The 27,982-nt window shown below is 39.2% G+C and overlaps 5 protein-coding genes across 7 annotated transcripts in view; 3 read left to right on the top strand and 2 right to left on the bottom strand.

The window, feature by feature from the left end:
• The window catches only part of LOC134665451 (inositol hexakisphosphate and diphosphoinositol-pentakisphosphate kinase), a 46,102-nt gene extending 34,772 nt beyond the window's left edge, over positions 1–11,330 (bottom strand). The window contains exons 1-8 of the mRNA XM_063522426.1: positions 11,064–11,330; positions 8,141–8,323; positions 5,243–5,383; positions 4,577–4,667; positions 3,340–3,494; positions 2,987–3,074; positions 2,222–2,426; positions 802–1,008 (exon numbers count right to left, since the gene is read on the bottom strand). Of these exons, the coding sequence (XP_063378496.1) occupies positions 802–1,008; positions 2,222–2,426; positions 2,987–3,074; positions 3,340–3,494; positions 4,577–4,667; positions 5,243–5,383; positions 8,141–8,323; positions 11,064–11,171 (1,178 nt within the window). The 5' untranslated portion in view covers positions 11,172–11,330. The remainder of the gene's footprint in view (positions 1–801; positions 1,009–2,221; positions 2,427–2,986; positions 3,075–3,339; positions 3,495–4,576; positions 4,668–5,242; positions 5,384–8,140; positions 8,324–11,063) is intronic.
• A 960-nt stretch (positions 11,331–12,290) lies between these two features.
• LOC134665409 (probable tRNA (uracil-O(2)-)-methyltransferase) lies at positions 12,291–14,573 on the top strand. 2 transcript variants are annotated; one of them, XM_063522361.1, is made up of 4 exons: positions 12,291–12,840; positions 12,964–13,154; positions 13,235–13,483; positions 13,601–14,573. In XM_063522361.1, the coding sequence occupies exons 1-4, from the start codon at positions 12,366–12,368 to the stop codon at positions 14,462–14,464; spliced, it is 1,779 nt and encodes a 592-aa protein (XP_063378431.1). In that variant the 5' UTR covers positions 12,291–12,365; the 3' UTR covers positions 14,465–14,573. The 2 variants fall into 2 exon arrangements, with proteins under 2 accessions (XP_063378431.1, XP_063378432.1); XM_063522362.1 differs by having other exon boundaries at positions 12,295–12,399.
• On the bottom strand, positions 14,528–16,653 carry LOC134665411 (peroxisomal targeting signal 1 receptor). The gene has a single exon (XM_063522365.1). It carries the CDS (start codon positions 16,449–16,451, stop codon positions 14,844–14,846), a length of 1,608 nt encoding a protein of 535 aa, XP_063378435.1. The 5' UTR covers positions 16,452–16,653; the 3' UTR covers positions 14,528–14,843.
• Positions 16,654–16,857: 204 nt separating this feature from the next.
• LOC134665352 (synaptic plasticity regulator PANTS) overlaps positions 16,858–27,982 on the top strand; it is a 39,915-nt gene continuing 28,790 nt past the window's right edge. The window contains exons 1-4 of one of the 2 annotated variants that reach the window (XM_063522283.1): positions 16,858–16,944; positions 17,053–17,197; positions 17,700–17,864; positions 18,850–19,121. In XM_063522283.1, coding sequence (XP_063378353.1) covers positions 17,120–17,197; positions 17,700–17,864; positions 18,850–19,077 — 471 coding nt within the window. In that variant the 5' untranslated portion in view covers positions 16,858–16,944; positions 17,053–17,119 and the 3' untranslated portion in view covers positions 19,078–19,121. Of the gene's footprint in view, positions 16,945–17,052; positions 17,198–17,699; positions 17,865–18,849; positions 19,136–27,982 lie in introns of those variants that run through there. The other variant, XM_063522281.1, reaches the window with a different exon arrangement.
• On the top strand, positions 19,829–27,245 carry LOC134665349 (putative aldehyde dehydrogenase family 7 member A1 homolog). Its single transcript, XM_063522276.1, has 8 exons — positions 19,829–20,039; positions 21,259–21,475; positions 21,987–22,204; positions 22,910–23,125; positions 23,532–23,711; positions 24,237–24,419; positions 25,443–25,649; positions 27,008–27,245. The coding sequence occupies exons 1-8, from the start codon at positions 19,869–19,871 to the stop codon at positions 27,224–27,226; spliced, it is 1,611 nt and encodes a 536-aa protein (XP_063378346.1). The 5' UTR covers positions 19,829–19,868; the 3' UTR covers positions 27,227–27,245.

The raw sequence follows: 27,982 nt of genomic DNA, 5'->3' as shown, positions 1-27,982 counted from the left end.
GCAACCCACTACAAAATAATGGGTTATAGGGGACAGACAAATGCTAGTAAACAAACCTTAACTCCATCATTTTCCCGAACGTAGTGGGCACTATGGGCGGGTCGTCCAGCTGGAAGGGCACGGACCACGGGATGTGCAGCGTCGGCGCCAGCTCGCGCAGGATCATGTTGCCCAGTATCTTCGCGCAGTCATCGTAGTACTTGTTAGAGTTCTTCACGACAGACAAATGCTAGTAAACAAACCTCAACTCCATCATCTTGCCAAACGTAGTGAGCACTATGGGCGGGTCGTCCAGCTGGAAGGGCACGGACCACGGGATGTGCAGCGTCGGCGCCAGCTCGCGCAGGATCATGTTGCCCAGTATCTTCGCGCAGTCATCATAGTACTTGTTAGAGTTCTTCACGACAGACAAATGCTAGTAAACAAACCTCAACTCCATCATCTTGCCAAACGTAGTGGGCACTATGGGCGGGTCGTCCAGCTGAAAGGGCACGGACCACGGGATGTTCATCGTCGGCGCCAGCTCGCGCAGAATCATGTTGCCGAGTATCTTCGCGCAGTCATCGTAGTACTTGTTAAGAGTTCTTCACAACAGACAAATGCTAGTAAACAAACCTCAACTCCATCATCTTGCCAAACGTAGTGGGCACTATGGGCGGGTCGTCCAGCTGGAAGGGCACGGACCACGGGATGTGAAGCGTCGGCGCCAGCTCGCGTAGGATCATGTTGCCCAGTATCTTCGCGCAGTCATCGTAGTACTTATTAGAGTTCTTCACAACAAACAAATGCTAGTAAACAAACCTCAACTCCATCATCTTGCCAAACGTAGTGGGCACTATGGGCGGGTCGTCCAGCTGGAAGGGCACGGACCACGGGATGTGCAGCGTCGGCGCCAGCTCGCGCAGGATCATGTTGCCCAGTATCTTCGCGCAGTCATCGTAGTACTTGTTAGAGTTCTTCACGAAGGAAAACCCGTTCACGTCGCAGACGAATGATTTGCCGTTCGCTCTGAGGAGACAAAGGTATTGTGAGAAATGCGGCGATATGTCGATTAAATCTTTGTGGCGTTGGGATTAGTTTCTCTCTTACCTATATGTAGGTATAAGTATATTGCTACGCCCTAGTAGGGGCCGTGATTGTACTTACTTAATTCTAAGAACATCTGTAACACCATGGCTGCAACGAATAAATGAAATGATTTATAAAGTCGGTCCTAGAACTATTCCTTGTGGGAATCCTAATGTATGTGCTATGCCAGGGCTGACTTTAGTATTTTTTTCATTCCCCGACCTTTTGACTTCGATTACTTATAGGTTATTTCCAAACGTAATTAAATTGAGGCCTTAAGGCCCCGGACACCGTCGTGTTCATACAGGGGTAACAGAAACAGGGCCGGATACCTTTTTGAAATATAAAACTAGAGGACTTTACTACACAAACGGATTTCTCTGCCTTGACGTATCGCTGAAACATCTCTTCCTTGCCTCATCGGCTCCATTTCGAACCACAAAAAATCTTCTCCTAGTCAGACAATATGACAGAGTAGCAGACGTCCTTGCTCTCACACTTATTCAGCTACAATATAACTTACCTAACATTAATATTCACTCACCCATATTCACGCCGATGTATAGTGCTTTTCTCAAAAATGCAATGAAATAAAGAAATCTCTACAAAAAAAATCACTCACCGTTACAAATCAAACCCACACACAGTTTGTTTGAAGGCCAGACAGACTTTCCTCGAGATAAGCTTCTCCTGGTTAGACAAAATGACGGATAACGATCTCCATAGTTTCCAGTAATACTTTACTAAAGAATTTCATAATGATCACTCATCTTAACAAATCAAATCCACAAACAGTTTTCTTGAACGCCAGGCAGACTTTCCTCGAGATAAGGTCCTGCCAGGCTAGCAAAGGAGTGGCGCGATAGTCTCTAGACTACCCATCCCTCTTTAATTAATACAGTTGGAAAAAGGCGGCTAGAAATCGCGGGCGAGATACTGTCGCGGCCCTCCTGTACTAGACATACACTCCAACTCTAATTTGCTATAAAATTTCCTAATGTTCACTCACCTTAACAAATCAAATCCACACACCGATTGTTTGAACGCCAGACCGACTTTCCTCGAGATGAGCTTCTCTTGATTAAACAGGGTAGCGATTAACTAGGGTACTTTCCAACTAGGTATACTTTAAAATTTCCTAATGTTCACTCACCTTAACAAATCAAATCCACACACCGTTTGTTTGAAGGCCAGACAGACTTTCCTCGAGATCAGCTTCTCCTGGTTAGACAGAATGACGGGATAGCGGATCTCCTTTCCTTCGGAATCGCGTTCTACTTTCCCGTCGAGGGCGGGACTCTTGCGGGCTTCTGCGTGAGCGTAGTCCGGGCCCACTGTGTATACTTTTACGTCGGTGCCTGGATGAAGGGAAAAATTTAGTCTTTGTTACATTAGAATAAGGTTTAATTACGCTTGAAAATAATATCGATGTGACAAACATGTTGGCACTGAAGTAAGTTATGCCTATTGTAAGTAACCATTAAAACATTCATTGCCACCCAGCCAAACAAGACGTCCGCGCCAGGCCACAACAATTTCGTCATATATCATATAAAGCAGTAGTACCACGATCCCGACTATCGGGTCGTCCGGCCTGGGAACGAAATCATAAAATACCCGATAGTCGGGTTTTCGGCACGGAATGTGTTAAGGTTTACAAAATTCGATAATTTGTGTTTTCCTATTACAAAAATCTGGGTCATATAATCCTAAATTCATTCTTGAAGATATCAAACTCGTTTCTCAAATATGTTTTGAGTTTGAGACCTATTGTGGAAACATTACGAAAAATAAACGCTTTAAAGATACTTTAAAGTGTTCCGGCTATAGGCGATAATCTCAAGTATTGCCGAAAGAGTGCGATTACTTGAAAATTTGATCAAAGTGTTTGATAAAAGATAAACGTAGGTATACGCACCATCAGTAGGCATAAAATCTTCGTAGATAAAAGATCCAGTCTTCCTTACTCTAGATTCTGGTGAATAAATGCTACTACGACTTCCAATCTGAAAGAAAACATCTATTGTAAAGAATGACACTGTAAAGATGAAAGGACTGAAGTATGTCATTAAGAAAATTTATGCACATATATAAAACTACATCATCTCATAAAGATTGTGATTGACTAATAATATTTCGTGATACTCGCTACGCTCGTGAATCTATTATAGAATCTTTCGCTTGCACGGGACTCAAAACAAGCACTCGAAGAAATATCAAACTTTGATCTCTTGTTGTACAAATAACTATTTTCGAATAGGAGATAGGCACCTTTCTGAACAGTCGCTGACTGCCGCCACCAGCGGACGTGGGGTAGTATATGTAGATGTTGTGATCCTCGGCCGACACTGGCTTCTCTACGAACGGCTTGTTGAATACCACGCCGTTCACCTCTACGTGGTCTTCGGATTCCACTAACTCATGATCTGTGACGTAAATATATAGAAATAAGTTTTATGACAAAGACGTCAAAGGAGAAAGAGAAACGAATGATGAATTTTATGGCCCTAGTGAAAAAGGGTACAAGTCTCGCGCAGCTTAGGTGTAAAAGGGCATAAGTGTTACTTGGAACCTACGTCCTTTTACAACTGCGCTGTCCGAGACTTGTACCCTTATTCACTAGGGCCACAGAATTATTCTATGAAATAACTCACACACTTAAAATGGTATGGAGATAAAGATTTATTTTAAATAGCTTGACAGTTTCGTGTCAGTGTATGTTGTTATGTGTTTAACTGCTTGGGTATCTCTATGGTTCAATAGGTATCTTCTACCTCGCGTTATCCCGGCATTTTGCCACGGCTCATGGGATCCTGGGGTCCGATTGACAACTAATCCCAATAATTGACGTAGGCACTAGTTTTTACGGAAGCGACTGCCATCTGACCTTCCAATCCAAAAGGGAAACTAGGCATTATTGGGTAATCCCAATAAGGCCTAGTTTCCCTTTGCCCGGGCTGATGCCCGTTTCCTCACGATGTTTTCCTTCACCGAAAAGCGACTGGTAACTATCAACAAATTCTTACCTGATACTCCTACGTCAATTCTTCGGATTAGTTGTCGAACGGACCCCAGGCTCCCATGAGCCGTGGCAAAATGCCGGGATGTGCGAGGAAGAAGAGAGAGGTTACGGTTGAACCTTACGTTTTCTAAAGTACTTAGGTATTAGGAAAATACGCATTACTACGGCCTTGATTGTAATAGTGGCTAGACATCCTAAAACCAGACTAAGACCCGGTTATTTAAGCTAATTTAGCGGCTCAATCAAGTATTGGTATGCGACAGAGTCTGCCGGTATTTACCGGTACGCGGAATAGTAGTTGACTCTTAAAATTAGAGGGTCCTGTCTGAAGTTACCTAACGTTAAATCATTTAGCGTTTAGCAAGCAAAACTAGATCAAATATTACATTTTTAATTAATATCTAACATAATGAAAATCTGTTTCATGCAGCGAACCCTCAACAAGTGCTAGACCTATAGTAGTTACGTACTTAAATCGCTACTTACGCTTAGGATCCGGCGAGTCTCTATCCAAAACTGCATATCTGGGTATCTCTATTCCTTCTCCTTCTAAGATAGCGTACACTTTTCTGCGATCCTGTACGAGTCACGGAAAGAACTCAGTAATATAATAAACAATCACCGGCCGTAAAGTATAATCTATATAACCCGACCACAACATTTATTTAAAAGGCCATGTGTTTCCAACATGGATTTCAACTTTATTTCAAAGTGATAGGGCTTAATTTTGTGTATTTCTGACATTCTTCAGCCCGTAAAAAATATGTTAGAAATTATGTGTTGATAATCATGTTATAAGGGAGATTATGCGCTAGAAATCCAAAGGGAATAAAGGGCTAATTTATCTATCAAAAAGACAAAGTAGATCTTTTCTCACATTTAATTATAATTACACAAACTGGTCTACCGGACTACCGGGTTTAAGGTAAAAACAATGAAACTATATCGCGGTAGACCCGTTTAATGTGTAATTAAATATGTGTACAAAACGCAAGAGTTTAAAGTATTATAGATTATTTCTCTCCAAATTTCTAATAGCAAATAATTCTAGTTACGGCAGTAAGAGCAGGGAGGAACATGTTAAATTTCTACACTAAAGAGCAATGAAAACGGGATACAATTAGTCTTGTTTATAGATGTATAGAAACATACCTGAATATCGTACTGCATATGAAGATTATTGATAACGTACGGCTTCCTCAGTTTTTCATACTGTATGGCCTTGTCCAGCGGGAAGCCTTTCGAGTGGAAAGATATCAGGCAGTCGCAGATGGGCCACTCCTCTACGGGACTCTGTGAAATAGGTATAGAATAGGTTGAGTTGTAGACGAGTGGAATGGCCGAGAATGCAACATGCAATGAGAAAACCGCTGCTATAATTACGGTGTTGTGTGCACGGCAGAGGAGAGGCCAAGTTCTTTTAGTTTATTAATAACCAGTATTAATGTTTTAACGTTAATTTGGGCTCAAACGGTACAATAATACTTACAGATATTAATATTATTCAATACATGAACCAATGAAGTTACCACTAACTATGAACGGATTAACAACTAGAATATATCTACAGAACGAATATTTGTCGGCATTAACAGCAATAAGTGCAAATAAAATAACTATAGACTAACCAGGCCGCTTCTTAATCTTAACCCATTAAATGTTAAAAGTCTTCACGTCTAGAAATAAAAATTACAATTTGATCCTTGCTAAAATTGTACCTACTCGTAGATTCGAAAGTTGTTATATACGGGACGATATGTGTCACGACTGTCACAAGGCAGCTATTAAGCGCTACATTGTAGCGCACGTAGAGTTAGGTACTGCGCTTTCAATGTTAGTAAATTAGGTTAATGATAGAGAGTAGAGACTATTTTATTACTAAGCAGGTACGTCAGGAAACGATATTTCACGTTTTTTTTATTAAAAAATAAAATTACTAAGTTATTAATATTCTCTGCTTCTTCTTATTTTTATATTTTATTTTATCTTTATTTCTGTTTAGTTTTTTTACATAAAAAATAAGGTAGTTTAAGGAAAGATCTTAAAAAATAAGCATTATTTAAATTTGTTCATATCGTATCGTTTGCTCTGTTGCAAACGGGAATTGAGCTCATGAACAAATAGTTTTATCGCTAAGTAAGTATGATTATACTAAAGTAGAGTCAATCTGTTTGTTCAAGCCTACACAAATTTGCCCTGTTACGTACGCTATAATTTAGTCGGTACTTGCATGGAATCAAACAATTGACGTCCTACATTAAAATGAACTTGGCCCATTTCTAGAGACCCTTTTCAAAATGGCACAGTAACGGGCCAAATGTTTTTGGTAAATGATTATCAAATTTCTACTTTTGGCATCCACAGCCACGTAATGTATGGAGCCGTATAACACTATCTACATGAGCTGTCAAAATTAAAGTTTTGTTTTTATACTTTACACATCTACACATCCTTCTTTTTATTACAATCCCCGAATCATTAAAGGAAACAAACATGGGTGCTCAGCTCAAGACAAGTGCTGTGAGTATCATGCAGTACCTATTTACCTAATCCCTAATAACAACCGGACAACGTTCAATAAAATTAACAGACAATTAAATTATCAAGAACTTGGCCCACTTCGCTCGTACACTAAAATCATGCAGTGCACAATATACGTGTAGTTAGCAACATGTCATAATCAGTTATGGTAACCGGACACCTCGGACAAAGGGTGTGTGGGTAAACAAATGAAGTCCACGGAAATACAATGTGTTTCGTTACATGTACCCAGGTAGTATATCCTCTAGCCGCCCAGAGACCTATAAAAAGGTCTCCTGTTCCATTCTAATTTGAACTTTGTGTCGACGAACTCAAAGTTTCATTTTGCTTGGCAAGGTTTGACGTATGGGCGGCTAGAGGATAGACAGCAGCAGAAGTTGCTAAGCGGCGATTTTATTGCTGTCCCGCTCGCTCAGTGGACAGTGGCATTGACCGGTATCATTAGCGGGACAGCAATACGTATAATTATGTACGTGCAATAGAGATAGGAAATGGCGGGTCATGTACAAAATTCTTCGTCCTTAGCGACCTTACTTTAGTAACTACATTAATATGAACTTGTGTGTGTGTTTACATGCAAGTAAATGGCATGCACGTACCGTATTATGTACCATCTACTACACTACACAGAAATAATCAGGAGAGATTGTTATCAAGATAACTAATGATACTTCCAAATATATCTAGTGAAACAAAATAAACGTTCAATTACAATAATTACTATTAAATTATACTTGCGAGCAATAAAATTTTGTCCCTTTGTATGCAGATTCTATACAAAGTGACCCGTTTTATTTGCTCTAGAGCTAGCTACAGCTTGATGATCTACAAACTACAGGGAGAAATAATAGTGTGTCCATCCTTTTAACATTAGACCAAATTTTAAGCACAAGTCTAATCTAATAGGCTAAGTCCTATAGTAGGGCCCATTTAAAACGACACAAAACGACACTTAATTTCTTAATGTTATTCGTCGGTTTTTGAAAGTGAATCAGAACTATTTAACCTTAAGGGAAGGGAAGGCATAAAGCATCATTAAAACTGCAGCTTTTCCCGCGTCATTAGGAATCGGCCAAAACATAGGAACAAGCCTTTGGCCTAGGCCAGTGGCGGATATGCCCTAAGGGCCCTAAGGCCCAGTAAGCCCGGGCTTAGGGCGGCAAATTGTGTCAAAAAATTCGCTGATGATAACAAGAAATAACTTAAAATGTAGTCAATGATGGGTGCTGCGAAAGAGGCGGCTATAGCGCCTGGGGCCTAGGGCGGCAAAAACTGCAAATCCGCCACTGAGGTAGGGTATAAATAGGTCTAAGATGAATGAACCTTCTGTACTTCAGTAATTATACACAGATGACGGATGTAAGTTTAAACACTGTCAAAATATTTTGTATGAGGATACTGAGGGTAGATACAACAGCATGAACCGTTATCAGAATAACATCAAAAGGACAGACGTACCGCTATTGCTGACTATTTTGTTCCACTAAAATGTTAGAGTATGAAGAGAACCTTTAAGATAACCTCCTCAGGGAAGACGAGCATCTTGATGTACTCGAATTCGTCGAGCCGCGTGAGGATCTCCTTCATGGGCTTGGACTGCGATTTCTTGGCCATGGCGCACACCCCCACCACAACCTTCTTGCCGCCGCCATCGTAGTGTGGGTCCAGGGAGTCGCAGAGATCCAACTCGCCCTGTGGAAAAGTTTTTGTTAGACATTTAAATCATCAAAACTATAATGGGACTATTCTCTTAGATACCGGGATTCGAACCTAGGTTCTTTATTTAAAGTTATATGGCTGGCTTTTGTTAAGACATAATATCTACTTCTCATCAAGACGATTCTAAAGAGCCAGAACTCAATTAAGCTATGTTACTTATTACAGAGTAATCAGACGTTTGATGACTATTTCATTGTCATCACAGTTACATAGCCATGCTAAATCAGAAATCTAGAACTAGTTCACATATTCCTTGCAAATTTTAACAAAAACTGGCATACCTAAGTATGTACCTACAAACTTAGGGATCATCCATTAATTACGTCACACGAATTTCTAGGTTTTTTGACCCCCCCCCCCCCCCCCTCCTTGTCACACTTGGTCACATTTTGCAAATCCCTCCCCACCTGGTGTGACGTCACATTTTAGGCAACTTTGTTTTCAACGAAATCAGCAATACTAACTCGTCATTATTATTTTTAATAAAAAAAAAATGTTTTGGTTAAAGAAATATTAGTAATTTTATAACACAAAACCAATTAGGAACGAAAATTACCTACATACCTCATTATTTAAATGTACAGTGAATAAAAAAATATAAATTAATTTTCGGTTACTGATGAATAGTGATGAAGTTAAAATGATCCCCCATGTCACATTTTTTTGACCCCCTCCCACCCCCTAAGTCCTTACAAACATTTCAAATGAAACCCTATCCAACGGAAGGTACCAAAAAAATGGACCCAAAACCCAAGGAAGGCTCAAATAAATTACTTATAAGATGTCATAATCTCTGTTCTATCAGAGGATTCAGACGAGATTGTTTTTTAAATTGTGCTTTCATCAATTACTACCCTAAAAAGTTGGGATTGTAGGTAGTAGGTGTAACTTGTATTTTTAATTTCTTATATTCAGTCTTTGTGAGCAATAAAGAACATTGGAATTTACTATAAGTAATACAGAATGATAACTCTGCCAATATTTAGCAGAAATGTGCTGTTTGTGACCCGCGAACACTAGGTACTTAAATAGAAAAAAAATCTGTGTCCTGAAACATGTTATCAATTTCAATCTGAGTAATATTTAAAAGAAACTGAAAACCATAAAAATGAAACACTTTAACTCGTACAATTCTTAAATGTAGTCACAAGACAAACAGCTGAGTGGCCATGAACATTAAATAGTTAAATACCTCTTCGATTGTATAATACATTTTCACAAACCAAATGGAGCGCTATTGAACAGATCTTAAAACTCAATCTTATTGTTTCAAGATCTACAAACACTGCAGCAACAAGGTAAATTGATTTCAAAATCGGGAGTAATGTATAATCTGATAATTTGGAGTAAATCATGTGACCATATATTTTATATTACGATGTAAAACACTTTATTGCTAAAACAGATCACAAATAATACCTATTTGCTTATCTTCCGTAAACAATCACAATTATAACAACAAATGTAATCATATCTATAACCAAAACATAAATTTTGCCAATTAAAGCTCACATCAGGCAAACAGTCATCACAGTAACAAAAATCATCATCATTTTGCTCTTTCTTCTTCTTATTCCTCCATCTTTTTAACCTCCACCAATCTTTGAGCCACTGCCATTCCATCACTGTGACACTTCACATGCAACCCACTGAATACTTCAAGTAAAACTAAAGATAGCACAAAGCAGCTTGTCAACGGCTGGTTATCACCACACACACTAGATAAGTATGATAAACTTGACACAAATTAACATACTGTACTGTATTACCTCATATGACATTGTTGCTAGAATAGACCGGTTATAAAATATGCATTGTATATCAGTGATAATGTACTCGTATATAAAGTAGTGTTAGTGTGGACATGTGCCTTGTTCGATATGCACATACATTTTGTGGAGGATTACAGTAGTTTATGGCTAAACCAAAGCTATTTGCAATTCTTATCTATTTAAATCTTAAAGCAATGTTTACATTTTGTTCCAGATAAGGTTTATTTATATGCATAAATATTAGTGGTTAGCCTTGTAGCTGTTTAATGTGGATTAAAGTTTAGATTAATACTGATCAATTTAATAGTATGGTAATCTATGCTTCCATAATCTGCATGATAGTATAATTTTGTTTATGTTTTGGTTAATCATTTAAATGTGTTATCTACTAATTACTTACATAAATGATGTGCCTCTACTCTATTTCTGTTAATTTTAGGCACATTATTTTTCTTATGTGAAATTAAGAGAGATCTATTTGTTTACAATGTTGTATGTTATATAAAAAAGTTATATTTACTTTCAGTACTTACTATTATACACATTTACAGGTAAATTATACTTCATTCTCAAACTAAATGTTTAACTATTAAGACTTCATAAGTGAATGTTTTTAATCAATATTGTGATTTTTGTAATTTTACTCACCCTTAAAATTGATAAAAACATGGTGGACACACAGTCTACAATGTCTCATGGACTATTGCCAAATTTATAGAAACAAAGAACCTCATATAAAGAGACTTCTTACCGTCTATTAAACACAAGAACTACCTTTATTTACCGAGAGAACGTATAAAGTAATAAAAAAACATTTTAATTTCTTTCATACTACTTATATGCGTATCAGCTCTGTGACCTGCTTCCAGTGTATTACTAAACTGTAGAGTACTTACTAAACAAAATATAAGCGTAAAGCATGCCTTCATAATCTTACTTACTGGAGATCTTATTGGGACGAGATTACCATCATCACCGACATAGAACTGTGGTTGCTGTGTAGCTTGCCGCAACCCTTGATACCCATGTTCGAGCTCAGTGTATGACATTACCTATTTACATAAACTAGCATAGAAAATAGACTGGTGAATAAATATTACAAATTGACATACAAATACATTTATATCAAGAGGTAAAATTGATTTTGTAAAAGTAAAAATATTTTTGTATCAGCAGCTGGCAAACGCAGCTGACGTCAATGACGTCAATCGTCGTTGCCGATGACGTTTCGTTAAGATGAATAAAATTAATATGATTTTCATTGCAATGCAAAAATTAATCAAAATTTATATGAAATAGATACAATTATATCATATAAGTTTGCTTTGCGTATTAAACAGAAATATAATTTTTATTTTATTATCTAATGTGCCTAGTCCATGAAAGCAACGTTTTTAAAATTAGCTTAAACAGTAAATGTCAATAGTGGCTACAAACGTCATCACGTATGTCAAGACTGTCACGTGTCACGTTACGTCAAAACAAAATACACGCATAGATATAAGAATATATACAGATGCCTTCCAAGCGAGCTGTCAGTGGGACCACTTTTTGTTTAGTGTACGATTAACAAAGCGACCCACTTTGCTGTAGCCATGTCGATAAAGTCATATCGATAAACTATCGACATTTCTTGCAATTTTAATTTTACTTCAAAGGTTTAACTATACCTAAAATGAACAAAAACGCTTTTATTCTTTATTGTGGTTATCAGAGCACAATTTTGTAGTCACGCCCCAGGAGAGAACCAAGGGAAAGTTCAGATATTTAATTAAAATACATAAATACCTATTAAAATAGGTGGTCCGCAATAATTGAATTATTTTATTACATTATAATATATTCATTATCCATTAGCATTTCAATTATGTTTATGTTTAACGAAGATATTGAAGCTTCAATTAATCGCTATTTCGTTCCGCTGTGTAGCGTTTATCGATATATAACATGATTAAAATCGACTTTTCACATCCCTAAAAGAGCACACATATACGCTTTTACGCACACATACACAACCCGGGTCGCCTAAAAAGGGGCCACTTGGATTTGAAGTCCATCTTGTCAACAGTATAGTTGTCCTTTTTTGACAAATGGCATTTTAAAAGAGCGAGGAGAGAGAAATGATACTAGTTGCTGCGCCGTCAAATAGAACAATAAAGGTAGGGGCCTTGAATACACGTGAAGCCGATTTTCTGATTTTAACTGTTTATATACCTACAAAACAATCCTAAAGGAAAAGGAATATGTTAAAAGAAATTCCAACAACTATCACTACAAGTGCGTTTTGGCAGTCTGTCAATATCCTGATTACAAAATCTCATGTAGTAAATAAAAGAGTATGGGGCAGCATGGTGTTACACAAATGCAATTGCAAACCAATAACTTCAGACATTTTAAATTGGTGTTTACCTGATCAATGTGGAAAAGTAGACAAAATAGATAATGAGAATAGATATTTAGACTATTTACTATCGAATTTACAACTTCAGCGGTGTGATATATCAGATTCTGATGATGCTATTGAGATCATACTCTCAGAGTTGCTCCCTAAAAATTATAGTGATAGCCACGCAGTTCAACTAACTTGTCTACAAAAAGACAGAAATCTTGTTACTTTTTATGATGTCACGCCAGAAAATGCAAATCAGAATGTATGCCCAAATTATTCTTATTCTTTGCAATTGAATAGCAACATGATTCTTCTGAAGGCTAATTGTGGTGAGTAACAGTAAATTTATTACTCCTGTATTATGAACAACAGTATAGGTTAGCAATAATTATTTGTGTAGTATTGTAACTATATTATATTAATAAAAATTTTCCTTACACTTATCATTTTAGATTCAAGCTCCAAGTCATTTCAGTGGCTTTTAAATACAGTGATACCGCAATTTGTCAAATGGGGACGAGAGTGTGTGAATACAAAACCTAATTCACAATTTTGTAGTCAATCTCTGGCCTTAGTTTCCATTGATAAATACTACAGAAGGTATAATGAGCTAAAGATGAAGTATGGGAAAGAAATGGTTAAGGTAATATTGGATTTTTATATGTGAAATAATTTACATTTTCTTTGTTCGGAAGTAAGTTAAATTAAGTTTTTGTTTTTAAGATATGGCCTGAATGTACAGATCCTAGTAAATTTGTTTATGAAGATGTTGCAATAGCCAGTTACTTGCTTTTACTCTGGGAAGAGGAAAGAGCACAGCAAGGCTCTGACATTCTTCAAAGCTTTGTGGACTTGGGTTGTGGCAATGGCTTACTGGTGTATATCTTGTCAAAGGAAGGACATCCTGGAGTTGGTATTGATGTTAGAAAGAGACAAATTTGGGACATGTTTGGTGTTGATGTAAAATTAGAAGTAAGTGGTTTTTTATTACATAGATTTTTTCATTTGGCAGTTTTAACATCTTTCAAGAGAAATAATTCCAAACATTTATTTAAATTGCTATTCAAAAACCATATCTTGAATTTTCAGGAAAAGACCATTACACCATCTGATACACATCTATTTCCTGACACTGATTGGATAATAGGCAATCATTCAGATGAGCTGACCCCATGGATCCCAGTGATTTCAGCAAGAAGCTCATATAAATGCAATTTTTTCTTACTCCCATGTTGTGCATATAACTTTGATGGTACTAAATACCAAAGGCAAAATTCATCTAAAAGCCAATACACAGAGTATTTGGAATACATTAAGCAATTGTGTGAAGACATCGGTTTTAAAACAGATGTTGACAGGTTGAAAATACCCAGCACCAAAAGAATATGTCTTTTAGGCAGAGGTCGGACATATGAAGAGAAAGCTTTTGAAGATCAATGTAACCAGATACAAAATCTTATTGATAAGAAACAAGTGAACAGAAATGAAAATGTATGGATAAATGATTTTAAGCCTAGAGATCCAGTGGAAAAGGTCAAAAATTGCACTCAAGTAGACAAAAACTTGGTACATTCAATTGTGACTCATATAACCAACTATTTACTTAAAGGTTGTGATGTATCAAATATCTGGAACCCTGGTAAAGTTGCTGACATTAATGAGCTAGTACAGCTGATACCACATGATCAACTGAAAGCTTTAAAATCAGAGTGTGGTGGTTTACAAACACTGTTGAAGAACAATCACCACATATTCAAGGTCCAAAGTGGCAAAGCTCAGTTGAGGTATCCTAAAACAGTTGAAGAAGTAAAAAAGGATAGTCAGTACAAGAAGAATAAAGCTAAGTCTGGAAATATCAGGATACAGTTTCGGCCATGTTGGTTTTACAACCATCACCCACAGGGATGCCCACTGTCAGATGAGAAATGCAGTTTCTTACATGCCAAGAGCTGACATTAACAAGTTTTTTATATGATATGTATGGTGTTGCCCAGCTGAGCAAAACAAACCACTAAACAGTATAAAAAATAATTTAATTTGACCAATCACAATTATTTACAACAAAAATAAATATGAAAACAATATTTATTTAAACAATAACCTTTTTCCTTCAATATAAAAAACCTTTGCCCCATAAACACCAAAATTATAATATATAATTTTATAACGTCCGCAAATATGAATTAAGCATGTTACATCTTGTCTTATCATTTTCTTATCAGTAATTCAATAGTGTAAAACTGTAAAGGATATCAGTATCAGTAAACAGTAACCCAGTTTCTGATAGTGTTGTGATTTAAGCAGCTGACTTAAAAGTTATTATGCAATAATATTATTCAATTTCAAAGAATTTATTCAGTTCACTTAAATTTCTCTCATCTACAAATTTGGCCACTTCATGTTCTCCCATAAATGAGCACACCATTCTCAGTGTTGTCCAAATTGTTGATGAACTGACATCTCCAGATGTGGACTCAGGGAACATATTCTTAGCTTTATATTGCTGGTTCAATGCTACTAGGAAATGCTCTGCTGCCTGCTTGTGAGCACCTAAATTCATGCAAGTAATGCCAACATTGTATCTTGCCCTGATAAACCCTGGCTCCAAGTTCAAGGCTTCATGATAAGCATCAACAGCCTCCTCAGATCTTTCACTATTTGCTAATGTTGCCCCAAGTCTATTCCACAGCTTTGAGTCTGTATTAGCAACCATTAGAGCTGCCTTAAAGCAGTCCACAGCCTTGTCATATTCCTGACTAATATTAAACACCACTCCTAGAGCATTTTGAACATCAGGATCAATTTGAGAGGGATTCATTTGGGCAGCTCTGAGATACAATGACTTTACATGAGCTTCTAGCCCTTTCAAATCTAAGCTCTTAGGATCAATATCCTGAGGTAACAAATCACTGTATTTGGGACTTGCTTTTAGCCAGTCAATTAGAGACATGAATGCATATTTAGGCATGTTTTCATTAGTGTAAGCAGCTGCAAGTGTGATGTATGCTTCCAATTGTCTAGGATCAATCTGTAGGGATTTCTTCAGTGCTGTAATGGCTAAGGGATCTTGTTCATTTTCAGCCTGTGTTGTTCCCAACATAAACCATGCTTCTGCTGAATCAGGCTGTTGCTGGCAAGCTGCTTCAAAGCATAATACGGCCCCGGGAACATCACCCATTTTCAACTTTTCCTTGCCTAATTCAAGAGGATTCTTATTTTCCAGCATAACATTTCCTTCAGTAAATGCATAGTCCTCTGCAATACCATTTGCAGCTTCTGAACTCCAGTAGTCTGAGTTAAGTCCATCACTCAGCTTGGCCCATTCATCTTTGTACTTTTCTGCCATTTCATCAATTATTTCATCTCTGCTCTTGTGACTACTCTCTGTTGATGCTCCCAAGTTAAGCTCCCCTGAACTTATCCTCTTCATAAATGACATGAATTGATTATAAGCCAATTCATCGTCATTCTTAACAGTATCCACATACTCCTGAGCTTTTGCTTTAACATTAGTGTCCTCAGATTTCTGAAGATCAGATTCTGTCACATATTCAATTTGAACATTTGATTTCTGTTGTTGCTGCAACATAGGTTGTTGTGGCATATAAAATGGTCTTAGCATGTGTTGTGGGGGAATGAAAGAGGATGAAGGCCCTGCCATCCATGGAGTTATTTGTGGCCTATTCCCAACAAGTCCGGGACTTATTGTGGGCTTGGATTGCTGGGCTCCAATTTTTTCCACCTCAGGAATATTATTAAGCAAAGCATTCATATTAAAAGTTTGTGGTACTTGGGAGTTTTGGGCCATGAATTCGTTGACAAACCTGTCTGATTGAGACAGCGGTTGAGAGATAGCCGCATCCCGACTGACGATGTTAGACAACTGAACAAGTGAGTTATTGCCTCCGCAGTCGCCTCCGACAAGCTTATTTAAAGACATCTTCAAAAACAACTTTACAAAAGTATAAATCACAGGTTACGACCTAAAATGTATAGTTTTAAACACTAAAAGTATCACTTTTGTTCTGAGGATAAAGACAATGGATCTTTAATTTGACACCATTTACAATTATTTAAATAAATTATCGTTTTCGCTTTATCAAAGGAACAAAGTACGTACGTGTGCCGTTTGTTATTTACGACTGTTTTTTTTTGACGTCTCATCTTACTGTCAAAACAATATGAAGGTCACTTAAAATTATCTATGTTTTTCTACATAACTTAAATAGCTTTTACGTTTCGTTATACGTTTAATATTAACTACTATACACGATTTCATCACAGCGTCAATGTTGGCTAAACTGATTTTTAGTACTAAATTATACTAAAATAAATTATTCGTTTGACATAGCGCCGCTAGTGCTAGTTGTCAAATTTTAAACATCATGAAATTGTATGGAAATTGCTGTAATTCATGAAAGAAACTGAATAAGGTAAATAAATGATTCGATGCAACATGTAATTCTTATGTCGGTCGTATAAATAATTCGTATCATTATCTTAAAAATTAGTAGAAATATTATGTAATAAAATGTTTACAGGTTATGTTTCCTCGGTCTCCATAAAACATCGTGAACTTTATAAAATTGTAATTAATTGGTCCAGAGTATGTCGCCAACAAGTAGTGAAACAGCTAACGAAGAAACGACCAAGAGCCAAGTAGATCTTGATACAGATAAGTGGTTTGTATGTATTTATTCTTGTATTATAGGAATATTACCTATAATATAGGTAACATTCCTTACCTATAATATAGGTAACATTCCTTACAGCATAGACTAGGAATCCTCTAGACTGAGCAGTCGCGCTACCCCCTCTGCCACGCATACGGTAATTTTACTCCATGTTCGAGTTGAAAGTGTCTTTGTGTGACATCCGTCTTTGAACGGGCCAATCACGGCACGGGACTTCGCTCACCTCGTCCCGCGCACCCCCGAATTTTTGGCATCATCGGTTGCATGAAATAATTGTTCTAAACTCGGTCTAGAGGATTCCTAGTCTATGCCTTACAGTTACACTATGTCGGTAACATTCCTTAACCCGTGTGGAGCGCCCTACACAGACACGTGTGCTGGTAACTTAGTATAGGAGTTCCATACTACGGTAATTCTGGGGCGCTCCATGGGTTAAACATTTTTTTCGGCATACATCTTTACAGATATTTGTTTACTCTATTATTTGTCCATAGATAAGAGACTGTGAGATCTACAAGGATGAATACAAAGAGTGTACGAGCTTCCGTGGCCGTTTCCACCAGTACTTCATTTTCGGTGAGACCCTCAACTGCAACCAGTGGAAGAAGGACTATGATAACTGCTGCAAGTGGGAATCTGACAGGGATGAGAAGGCAGCTGTGAGTTATTATTTCCTATCTTGTTTAGCTTAAAAAAATCTGTAGTAGTAGTAAGACTTTTTGAAATTCAAATATTCTAATGGAAATAAAAAAAATTTGAACTATTCATAATCCAGTAGTTTTTTAATGTTTGCGCCAGTGGTTCTGATTGTTTGCAGACTTGTTTATGATGTTGGCCCAATGAATAATCCAAGTTCATAATGTCAAGCACCAATTGCAACTTTGTCAAAAAAACTGGAAAATATTCGGTTTTTTTTTTAGATTTGGGCGATTATAACTAGAGGGCGGAGTACCGGTGGCAAATTTCACACAAAAGGTATGGAGTCGTTTTTATAATTATTATTTTAGGCTTGAATAATAAAATTATTCATTTACCTAATGTACTTAGTATGGTACCTACTCGTAAATTGGAAGTAAGTACTTAACATTTATTTTCATAAATCGATTTCAGGAACACCTAAATGTTATGTCGTAAATGTTTTGGGTTATTTTTCAATTTCTTTTCCAGTCCTCAATTGTAATTAAATGGTCTTGAAAATAATATATTGTTTGGCAGGTATAACTTCTTAGTCTAGTATTTAGTACCTAATGATAATGTTTTGATAAGAAAACATATTATTATGTATTATAGATATTAACAACATATTACATTTGTATGCTCGTAAAATAATTTCTGTAAGTTCCTAAAAATTATTATGCAAAATTAATCATTTATTCGTTATTTATTTAATCATAAGAATACTTAGGCGACTCCATACATTTAGTGTGAAATTTGCCACCGGTACTCCGCCCTCTAATTATAACCCTAAAAAACTAGTTTTTTATAGTACCTTCTCAAGACGTTTTTAAAGTAAACTAAATGGTACCTCTGTACCTTTATTCTCTAATTTCATTTGTCTTGGCCACTTTTGATTTGTGAACTTCATTTTAAATATGATAAATATTGAATTTACAGTTCAATTGTATCAGCCATATATTTTTACAGACAGCACTCATAGAGAGTGAAAAGGCACGTCGCATGGAAAGACTAAAAGCCCACTACAGAAATGATATCTGGAAGAAGCGAGAGGGCCCTCCTGCCGACTGGGATAAACCACTCCCCGAGTGGATGCAGAAGAGACAGGAGAACACATACCTGGACCATAAAGCTAAGGAATATAGAGAAGGAACGCTAGGAGAGACTCCTGGGGAATGGGGATGTTCAATCATGTGATATTTATATACAAATTAGTTTTAATATTTATTAAATATATGTAGGTATTTGAGTTTTATGATATGACTAGTTTTATTCCCTCTCATGTCTGAATAGTTTTCAATTGTTCCTGATCAGTGGTCATGTTGTATGAATACTATGAATGACTATGCATGTCTAATGTCATCATTATGTGATTAGGTATAAAGTTCAATTTCATGCAAAAAAAGATATTGAAGTGAATTGAATTCATGCAATATGTTTGAGATTCATCACTAACTTCAGTGTAATAGTTTTTAAACTAGGTATTGCTGATGAGATGAGATCATGACAATGATGTGATTATTTTTGTAAGATCATACATGACTAATGTCAGTCTTATTTGGTTAGTCATAGAGTTCATTTTCATAAGTACAAGATAAACTTCATTGTTCCATAACAGGTATAACACGTTATCATAACGACTTTTCTGTTTTCGGAAGTTAAGAATCCATCTTAGTTGTTGATATCAAAATATGACAGCATACGACAGACGCAAATTTTCAGGTGGTAAAATTAAGAGGAATTACAATGAGTGACATTGTATGGAAATTGTCATATAACTTTTAATTGGCAAGAAATTCGAAATACTTGTCAGGAAATTTCATTACGACATATCATCATTAATAATCAATGGCACTTTTGACCCAGCAACGGCTTATCGTACCGATAAGACGTTCATTTATAATTGTTCACAAATAAGATAATGCCAGCTATCATTATAATGGTCGTAAACAAGTATTTTGATACGGGCGCGTGTGGAAGCAGCACTGATGAGTCGTATCTTGTGCCGTGGAGTGCTCTCTCTTCGTGTTATCTCAGCACCGATGGCTCGAAACGCTAGTTACCTTATTGAGGACCCTAAGTATTCCTTCTTGAAGGATTTGGGCTTGGAGAAGAAAAATGTGGGTGTGTTCAACGGGAAATGGCAGGCCAATGGGCAAGTTAGTATTTTATTACATTTTTATTGAATAATAAAAGTATTTCTTCTTAAATTCATGAAAATAATATATATAGTATCTATACATTATTTTTACTTTAGAGGTACAAATTATAAATTAATTTAGAGGAGCAACATTAGGACATGATGTCACGATCCTCAGCATTGAGGGAACGACTGATGATGATGATGAGAGGTACAAATAGCAACACTCCTACCTGTACATCAGTGGACCTTACTACAAAAGGCATAGGGTCCACCGATTTACAGTGATTTTTACATTATTAGATGTTTTACCGCGGTAAGTAAGTACCTTAATGGTCATACAGCCCATGCAGGCCATGGTCTTAGATGGCGTGTCTTACTCAAATAAAAAATCTTAGTCAAAAGTACTAATATCTCGTGTCAGTCCCAAATTAAAACTATAAAAACACTCAATAATATTCTTTCTTGCATTAACTAGTGTCCACGATTTTACTTAGCGCCTTAATAGAAGCGTAGATAATTAGATATCTACAATCCTAAAATAAATTTAGTATTTAATTTGTTCTAGAATTTCAACGGTAAACAATTATGTAACGGCTAAAATTACAAATTAGATAGCACACGTTAACAAACATGATTAAAAGAAAACCTATTGTTCTAGTCCGTTAGCTTCTGCTGATAAGGACGTCTGCCCATACTGTTATCTTTGTGTATTTTATAGCATTTAACCTTAGTAAACATATCTGCACTACTTCGTATAAATATTTAATCATTATACTTACATAAATTACTTGCATTAATTAATATTTAAAAAAATGGTCCTTCGGGCCGGATCAGAAATTGATTCTTCTCAATGAAATGCAGTGGGGCATAAATTGGGGAAAACTAAGGTCTCCTATGAAGTTTTTATAAGTGCTGACGATTTAGCGCTTTCTTGATTGCATCCTAAAGTAACCCAGCAGGTTTATGCCGGATTGCGTTGTCAATTAAATTAACGTCATTAGGATTTTATCCCAGTCGATTGAAAGGGACTTGAGAGGCTGTCATTACTACGCTGTCTCATATACAACACACACACACACACACAAAATGTGGCCAATCGTATCCGTAGACGGTCGAGCCACCTCCGGTTTGGAAGCTCCACACCTTACCATTAGGCAACCAGCGCTAAGTTATTAGTAGACCAGTAAGAAATCCTTCTAATTAATCTCTAGTAAACAATATGTATAAATCCGCAGGTAATCCAATCCTTCAGCCCAGCCAACGGCAAGGTCATAGCCGAAGTCCAGGCGGCCAGCCCAACTGACTACGAGTCCTGTGCCGCGGCAGCGCAGGAGGCCTGGCGCGAATGGGCGGAGCTCCCGGCGCCGGCGCGAGGGGAAGTGGTCCGGCAGATCGGAGACGCGTTGAGGGAAAAACTGCAGCCATTGGGGCAGCTGGTGTCACTTGAAATGGGTAAGTGTAAACTATACTCTGGCAAATTAATTTATAAGAAGAAGAAGGCGTGAAATTTAAGCGGCACGGTCATAGCCGAGGTCCAGGCGGCCAGTCCATGAGTCATATGCCGCAGCAGCGCAGGAGACCTGACGCGAGTGAGCGGAGCTCCTGGCGCTTCCGTTTGTTTAGCATTTTTACGTTCGATGCCCAAGATAGGTTAAAAGCCAATAAGAAAGTATAAAACAGAGAGGATACGCGTGAAGATAGACGCTGTGGCCGCTGTGGCAGCTCATATCACCTGAGATTTTTACTTTTAAATGTCCATAATTGTATGGGAATTAATTTTGGGTGTTATGGGTTTAAGTCCAATTTTAATTTACTTGAATTTCATGCGACAATGGACAACACCATTTTTGCTTTCAGTACCACATACCCACCTAAAATCACGCTCAAAAACCTTTGACAAGGCTTGTCTCCTGTCCTCCATGTTATGCCGGTTACAGTACCTAACTTTGTACCGTTTTTCCAGGTAAAATCCTACCTGAGGCCATCGGCGAAGTAGTGGAGTACATCCACGTATGCGACCTGGCTTTGGGCCTGTCCCGCTCTTTGCCCGGCACCATCCTGCCTTCAGAACGTCCTGGTCACGTGCTCATCGAGAAATGGAACCCGCTGGGAGCTATTGGCATTATCACCGCCTTCAACTTCCCTGTAGCCGTGTTTGGTTGGAACAGCGCCATTGCTATGGTATGTATTGCACCTATCAGTCCTATCACGGTGTGTTCTCTTGTGATATACTTACTAACATGGACCACCCTCCTTTCGGAACTCTGTATTGGCATCATGTTACAGAGAAGTCAAACAATACAATAATAACACTCTTACGAAATAAGTTTCACCTACGAGACGACGGCATATCAAGGATCTCTACAAACTTACATATAAGTAGACTCAAATGTAGGTTACTATAAAATTTTAGAGAATTTATCTAAAGTAGTTTTATCATTTAAGGCCGGTATAATTTGAATAATAATATAGTTATCGTTATCAATTATCGCTATTTAATCTTAAATTCACTACCTATTAGGTACTAACTTTACCTACCCACTTAAAATGCCCTTGAAGAGCAGCCCGTATCAGTCACAGCAGGGAGCAACAGCTTGTTATCTTTTCTTTGCCCATACTATAGTTCATATAGTGTATTTGGTAGACCAGGTATATACTTGTCGTGATTATACCGATTTTTTTATATCCGTAGGTACATCAAGTTTTTATTTCTCAATATCAGTAAATAAAATGACGATAGCTTTCTTTGTCATACCAATGAAAACACTCACTTAGTCTCTTAGATTTATCTTAGTTTCGCTTTGACTATTTTTATCACCTCCGGTCCCACACACAGTAGAACTTTTCCTACCTTAAAACATTCAAACCAATCCAATATTTTCACAGGTTTGCGGCGACACAAGCGTATGGAAGCCCTCAGACACGACTCCTTTGATCGCGGTCGCCGTCACCAAGATCGTGGAGGGCGTTCTGGTCAAGAACAACATCCCTGGCGCCGTCGCCTCGCTGTGCGTTGGCGGTAAAGATGTGGGGCAACAGCTGGTCAAGGACCCGAGGATGAAGCTGGTCTCCTTCACTGGCAGCACTGCCGTTGGACAACAGGTAATTCTTGGTAACCCTTGTCAATTTTTATAAGCGAGTAATCTGACACCAAGAAGGTGAGAAAAAAGTTTTTCGCCGTGAGATGTGGGTGAAGGGCATCGGAGCTGGTGAAAACCGAGGAAGCTATTGTCTAGCTAGAGTAAACCTGCAAAAGTATCTTAGAGCTGACTGATGGTATGAATACCTACATATATTTTAGCCATTCGCGAGACACAGCGCGCGGCTTTCGTGACCGACTCATTTACTGTCGGTGCTTGAAAATGGAAATCTAGGCTCTCCGAAACATGTCGCACGAGTGACAAAAAATACGTGACTTTAACCGTAAAATTAGCTTCATGTCTAGCTTGGACGAAACGCTACCTTGCATAACCACATTCTCAAAAAAGTGTTCACGTATTTTTTTAAGGTCGGAGTAGAAGTGCAGAAGCGCTTCGGGCGCCACCTGCTCGAGCTGGGCGGCAACAACGCCATCATCGTCAACGAGGACGCCAACCTCGACCTGCTCCTGCAAGCCGCGCTGTTCGCGTGCGCCGGCACCGCGGGCCAACGCTGCACCACCACCCGCAGGCTGCTGCTGCACAAGAAGGTGAGCTGGCAACGTCGCCGTTGACCTTTTATTATAAGATGATGAGCTGGCAACGTCGCCAACCTCGACCTGCTCCTGCAAGCCGCGCTGTTCGCGTGCGCCGGCACCGCGGGCCAACGCTGCACCACCACCCGCAGGCTGCTGCTGCACAAGAAGGTGAGCTGGCAACGTCGCCGTTGACCTTTTATTATAAGATGATGAGCTGGCAACGTCGCTAACCTCGACTACCTAACCTGTTCGCGTGCGCCGGAACCGCGGGCCGATGTGAGCTGGCAACGTCGCCGTCAACGACCTAGACTTTGTACAGCCGCGGTATTCGCGCGCTCCTGCACCAATCAACAGCGGCAACAAAACCTAACCATAACCACACCTAAACACCTTTGTACAGAGGGTTCTCTTACAATCCGTACCATTAATATTGTGGTACCTACGTGAGCGCAAAAAATTAGGTGCAACAAATACTGTTTCAAAATGTCTCTTAAACTTAAATGGTTTGTGACTGAATCCACTGTTTATGTCTCCCAGGTGTACAGCGAAGTCGTATCCCGCCTAACCAAGGCCTTCACCGGCGTAGTGAGCAAGATCGGCGACCCCCTACTGCCAGAAACCCTCATCGGACCCCTACACACGCCGGCGGCCGTCGAAGCTTATAAGAAGACGGTTGCTGAAATCGTTAAGGCGGGCGGCAAGATTGAGTTTGGTGGAAAGGTGAATTAGACTTTATTGAGTTGAAATAAAGTGCATTTTAGTAGTGAACAAAATCGTCACCCACTGTTACTAGAAACCTCTATAAAACCCCTGCCTACGCCAGCGGGCAGTTGACTGTTGCTGAAATTGTTAAAGCGGGCGGCAAGATCGATTGGTGGAAAGGTGAATTAGACTTTATTTAGTTGAGATAAGGTGCATTTCAGTAGTGAACAAGATCAGTAACCGACTGTTGCTAGAAACCCCTATAGAACCCCTGCTTACGCCAGCGGCCTGTTGACTGTTGCTGAAATTGTTAAGCGGGTGACGAGATGGAGTTTGATGGAAAGGTGATTTAGACTTTACTTCGTTGATATAAGGTGTAGTTTAGTACTGAGCATGATCGGTGACACATTGCTCTCAGAAACTCTCATCGGGCCAAACGCATAAACGCACGTGGAACAAGTTTAAATGATTCAATATTACAGCTTTTGTTCACGTACGTGCATTTACCTATAAAACAAGATTCTTTCACTTTATGAAGACTAGAGATGCACCGGATATTCGGTTACTATCCGGTATCCGGCCTATCCGGCCATGATTTTAATATCCGGCCTGATACCGGATAGTGACCTACTATCCGGCCGGATACCGGATAGTGACATTGCTTGAATTCTGAGTAAAATACTTGCATTAAATAAACAATCTTGATCATAATCGTACTTGTTTATTATTTTAAAACAATTTAAACATTCCACTGACTTGCACGCGCACTCATTTCGAACCTAGAAATGTGTCCGCGCGAACGTTGACTAGGAAACAGGCCAAACCTGCAGAATTCGCACCTGTAAAACCAAAATGTAGGTATAGTTCCGCTGGCCGAATATTCGGCGGCCGGATACCGGATATTCCGCCGATGGTCAGGCCGAATATCCGGTATCCGGCCAAACAACTATCCGTTGCATCTCTAAATTGAAGACACATTCTAACAAAAAATTTATAAATCATTGGATGGTATTAAGTATATAATATGTGTGTTGTACGCAGGTGATCGAGCGTGAAGGCTACTTCGTGGAGCCCACCATCGTCACAGGCCTGCCCCACGACCACAAGCTCGTCCACACCGAATGCTTCGCGCCCATCGTCTACTGCCTCGAGATCCCGGACTTGACTACTGGCATCGCGTACAACAATGAAGTTGAACAAGGGCTGTCCTCGAGTTTGTTCACCGAAAGCTTAGCGGATATCTTCAAGGTATGTATTTTCTGAGCTAGAAGTCCAATATCTGACGAAACCCGCCTATCCCGTGACTCCGCTAGTTCACACCGAGTGCTTCGCCCATCGTCTACTGCCTCGAGATCCCGGACTTGACTACTGGCATCGCGTACAACAATGAAGTTGAACAAGGGCTGTCCTCGAGTTTGTTCACCGAAAGCTTAGCGGATATCTTCAAGGTATGTATTTTCTGAGCTAGAAGTCCAATATCTGACAAAACCCGCCTATCCCGTGACTCCGCTAGTTCACACCGAGTGCTTCGCCCATCGTCTACTGCCTCGAGATCCCGGACCTGGCTACTGGCATCGCGTACAATAATGAAGTTGAACAAGGGCTGTCTTCGAGTTTGTTCACCGAGAGTTTAGCGGATATTTTCAAGGTATGTATTTTCTGAGCTAAAAGTCTAATATTTGGAAAACCCGCCTTTCCTATGACTCCGCTAGTTCACACCGAGTGCTTCGCCCATCGTCTACTGCCTCGAGATCCCGGACCTGACTACTGGCATCGCGTACAATAATGAAGTTGAACAAGGGCTGTCTTCGAGTTTGTTCACCGAGAGTTTAGCGGATATTTTCAAGGTATGTATTTTCTGAGCTAGAAGTCCAATATTTGACAAAACCCGCCTATCCCATGACTCCGCTAGCTCACACCGAGTGCTTCGCCCATCGTCTACTGCCTCGAGATCCCGGACTTGACTACTGGCATCGCGTACAACAATGAAGTTGAACAAGGGCTGTCTTCGAGTTTGTTCACCAAGAGTTTAGCTGATATTTTCAAGGTATTTATTTAATTTCTCAGTGCCAAAGGCCTGTAAACATTCAATAGAAGGGCTGCTACACGGCCAATCGCTTATCCATGCCCGCCTATTGCCGCTTCGCGCCTATTGTATACTGCCTCCAGTTTCCGTATTAGCTGATATCTTCAAGGTATGTACTCGTATACCTGTGTACGTACTTATATGGTCAATTTAGTCAATTTACTTTTTTTTTTAATTACTTCATGTAATTCTGTCGAAATTTTGCCACAAGCCATTCCTTGCGGTTTTATCCTTCAGCAGGCCTGCAACCAACCTATCTATCAGGCCACAGGAGTGGCGTGATAGTTTTTCGCCCGAGATAAACTACCCGTCTATTTCTCACTATATTAATCAGAGGCTGCGCCCCTCCTGTGCTAGGCCAACCAGGTCAGATGAAATGTAACCCTTTGGAAACGACACAGACACTTTACAACGGATTATTTTTGAATTAGAACACGCACCTGTACCTGCTTACATAAGATTATGTGAAGAGAGTTTTTTCATCTGTTCTTGCCTTAAAAATGAACGTTTATTTTACTAGTGGATCGGCCCTGGAGGCTCTGACTGCGGCATCGTGAACGTGAACATCCCGACGAACGGCGCGGAGGTGGGCGGCGCGTTCGGCGGCGAGAAGGCGACGGGCGGCGGCCGCGAGTGCGGCTCCGACAGCTGGAAGAGCTACATGCGCCGCTCCACCGTCACCATCAACTACTCGGGCGCCATTAAGCTGGCGCAGAATATTAAGTTTGGTGATGAATAACACATACATAGACTAGGAATCCTCTAGACCGAGTTTAGAGCAATTATTTCATGCAACCGATGATGCCAAAAATGCGGGGGTGCGCGGGACGAGGTGAGCGAAGTCTCGTGCCGTGATTGGTCCGTTCAATGACACGGACGTCACACAAAGACACTTTCGACTCGAACATGGAGTAAAATTACCGTATGCGTGGCAGAGGGAGTAGCGCGACTATGCTCAGTCTGGAGGATGTTTTGTCTGTGAACACATACAACCTACAAGATTAGAATATCGTCGCTTTTCAGACTAAGGCCCAGTTGCACCAACCACATTTAATCTTTTCGACGACGTGTCAAACACAAAAGCTGTCACTCGGACGCCACGTCACCGAAGTCTAAACTGAAATTGAACTTTATGCATATACACGTAGGTGTATGTTGCTCTGTTGTCTGTGACCGATTAGTCAGTCTTTGGCGTAGGACCTGCGGTGCGGATATATCTGTCATTGACGACCAAAAGGTTAACAGACGGATTAACGTCAATAAAGTCTGAAATTTCCTATGCAATCAAATTTAGCGAACGCTTTAACGGTGACAGACGGTTTGGTGCAACCGGCCCTAACTATTAATGAAAGAATACGCGTGTTTAGAATGTTTACGTCTAAAGGCCTGTCTCCATATTGCGCGGCAAACTATCGAACATTGGCTCGCGAGGCAACACGATCAAATCGAGTTGGCTCGCGAGCCAACTCGGTATCCATTGCGCGCGGCTGCCAGG

This window comes from Cydia fagiglandana, chromosome 6 (genome assembly GCF_963556715.1).
Source record: "Cydia fagiglandana chromosome 6, ilCydFagi1.1, whole genome shotgun sequence".
NCBI lineage: Eukaryota > Metazoa > Arthropoda > Insecta > Lepidoptera > Tortricidae > Cydia > Cydia fagiglandana.
Note: the sequence above shows the minus strand (reverse complement) of the source record. Positions and strands in the feature narration are given on the sequence as shown.

Excerpts from the sequence above, each read along its gene's own strand:
- LOC134665409 (XM_063522361.1), top strand. The coding sequence starts at position 12,366 with ATGTTAAAAGAAATTCCAACAACTATCACTACAAGTGCGTTTTGGCAG. Across the intron at positions 12,841-12,963 it reads TCTTCTGAAGGCTAATTGTG|ATTCAAGCTCCAAGTCATTT; the intron begins GTGAGTAACAGT and ends TTATCATTTTAG. Across the intron at positions 13,484-13,600 it reads GTGTTGATGTAAAATTAGAA|GAAAAGACCATTACACCATC; the intron begins GTAAGTGGTTTT and ends TTGAATTTTCAG.
- LOC134665411 (XM_063522365.1), bottom strand. The coding sequence starts at position 16,451 with ATGTCTTTAAATAAGCTTGTCGGAGGCGACTGCGGAGGCAATAACTCA.
- LOC134665349 (XM_063522276.1), top strand. The coding sequence starts at position 19,869 with ATGAGTCGTATCTTGTGCCGTGGAGTGCTCTCTCTTCGTGTTATCTCA. Across the intron at positions 21,476-21,986 it reads GCTGGTGTCACTTGAAATGG|GTAAAATCCTACCTGAGGCC; the intron begins GTAAGTGTAAAC and ends CCGTTTTTCCAG. Across the intron at positions 24,420-25,442 it reads AGATTGAGTTTGGTGGAAAG|GTGATCGAGCGTGAAGGCTA; the intron begins GTGAATTAGACT and ends TGTTGTACGCAG.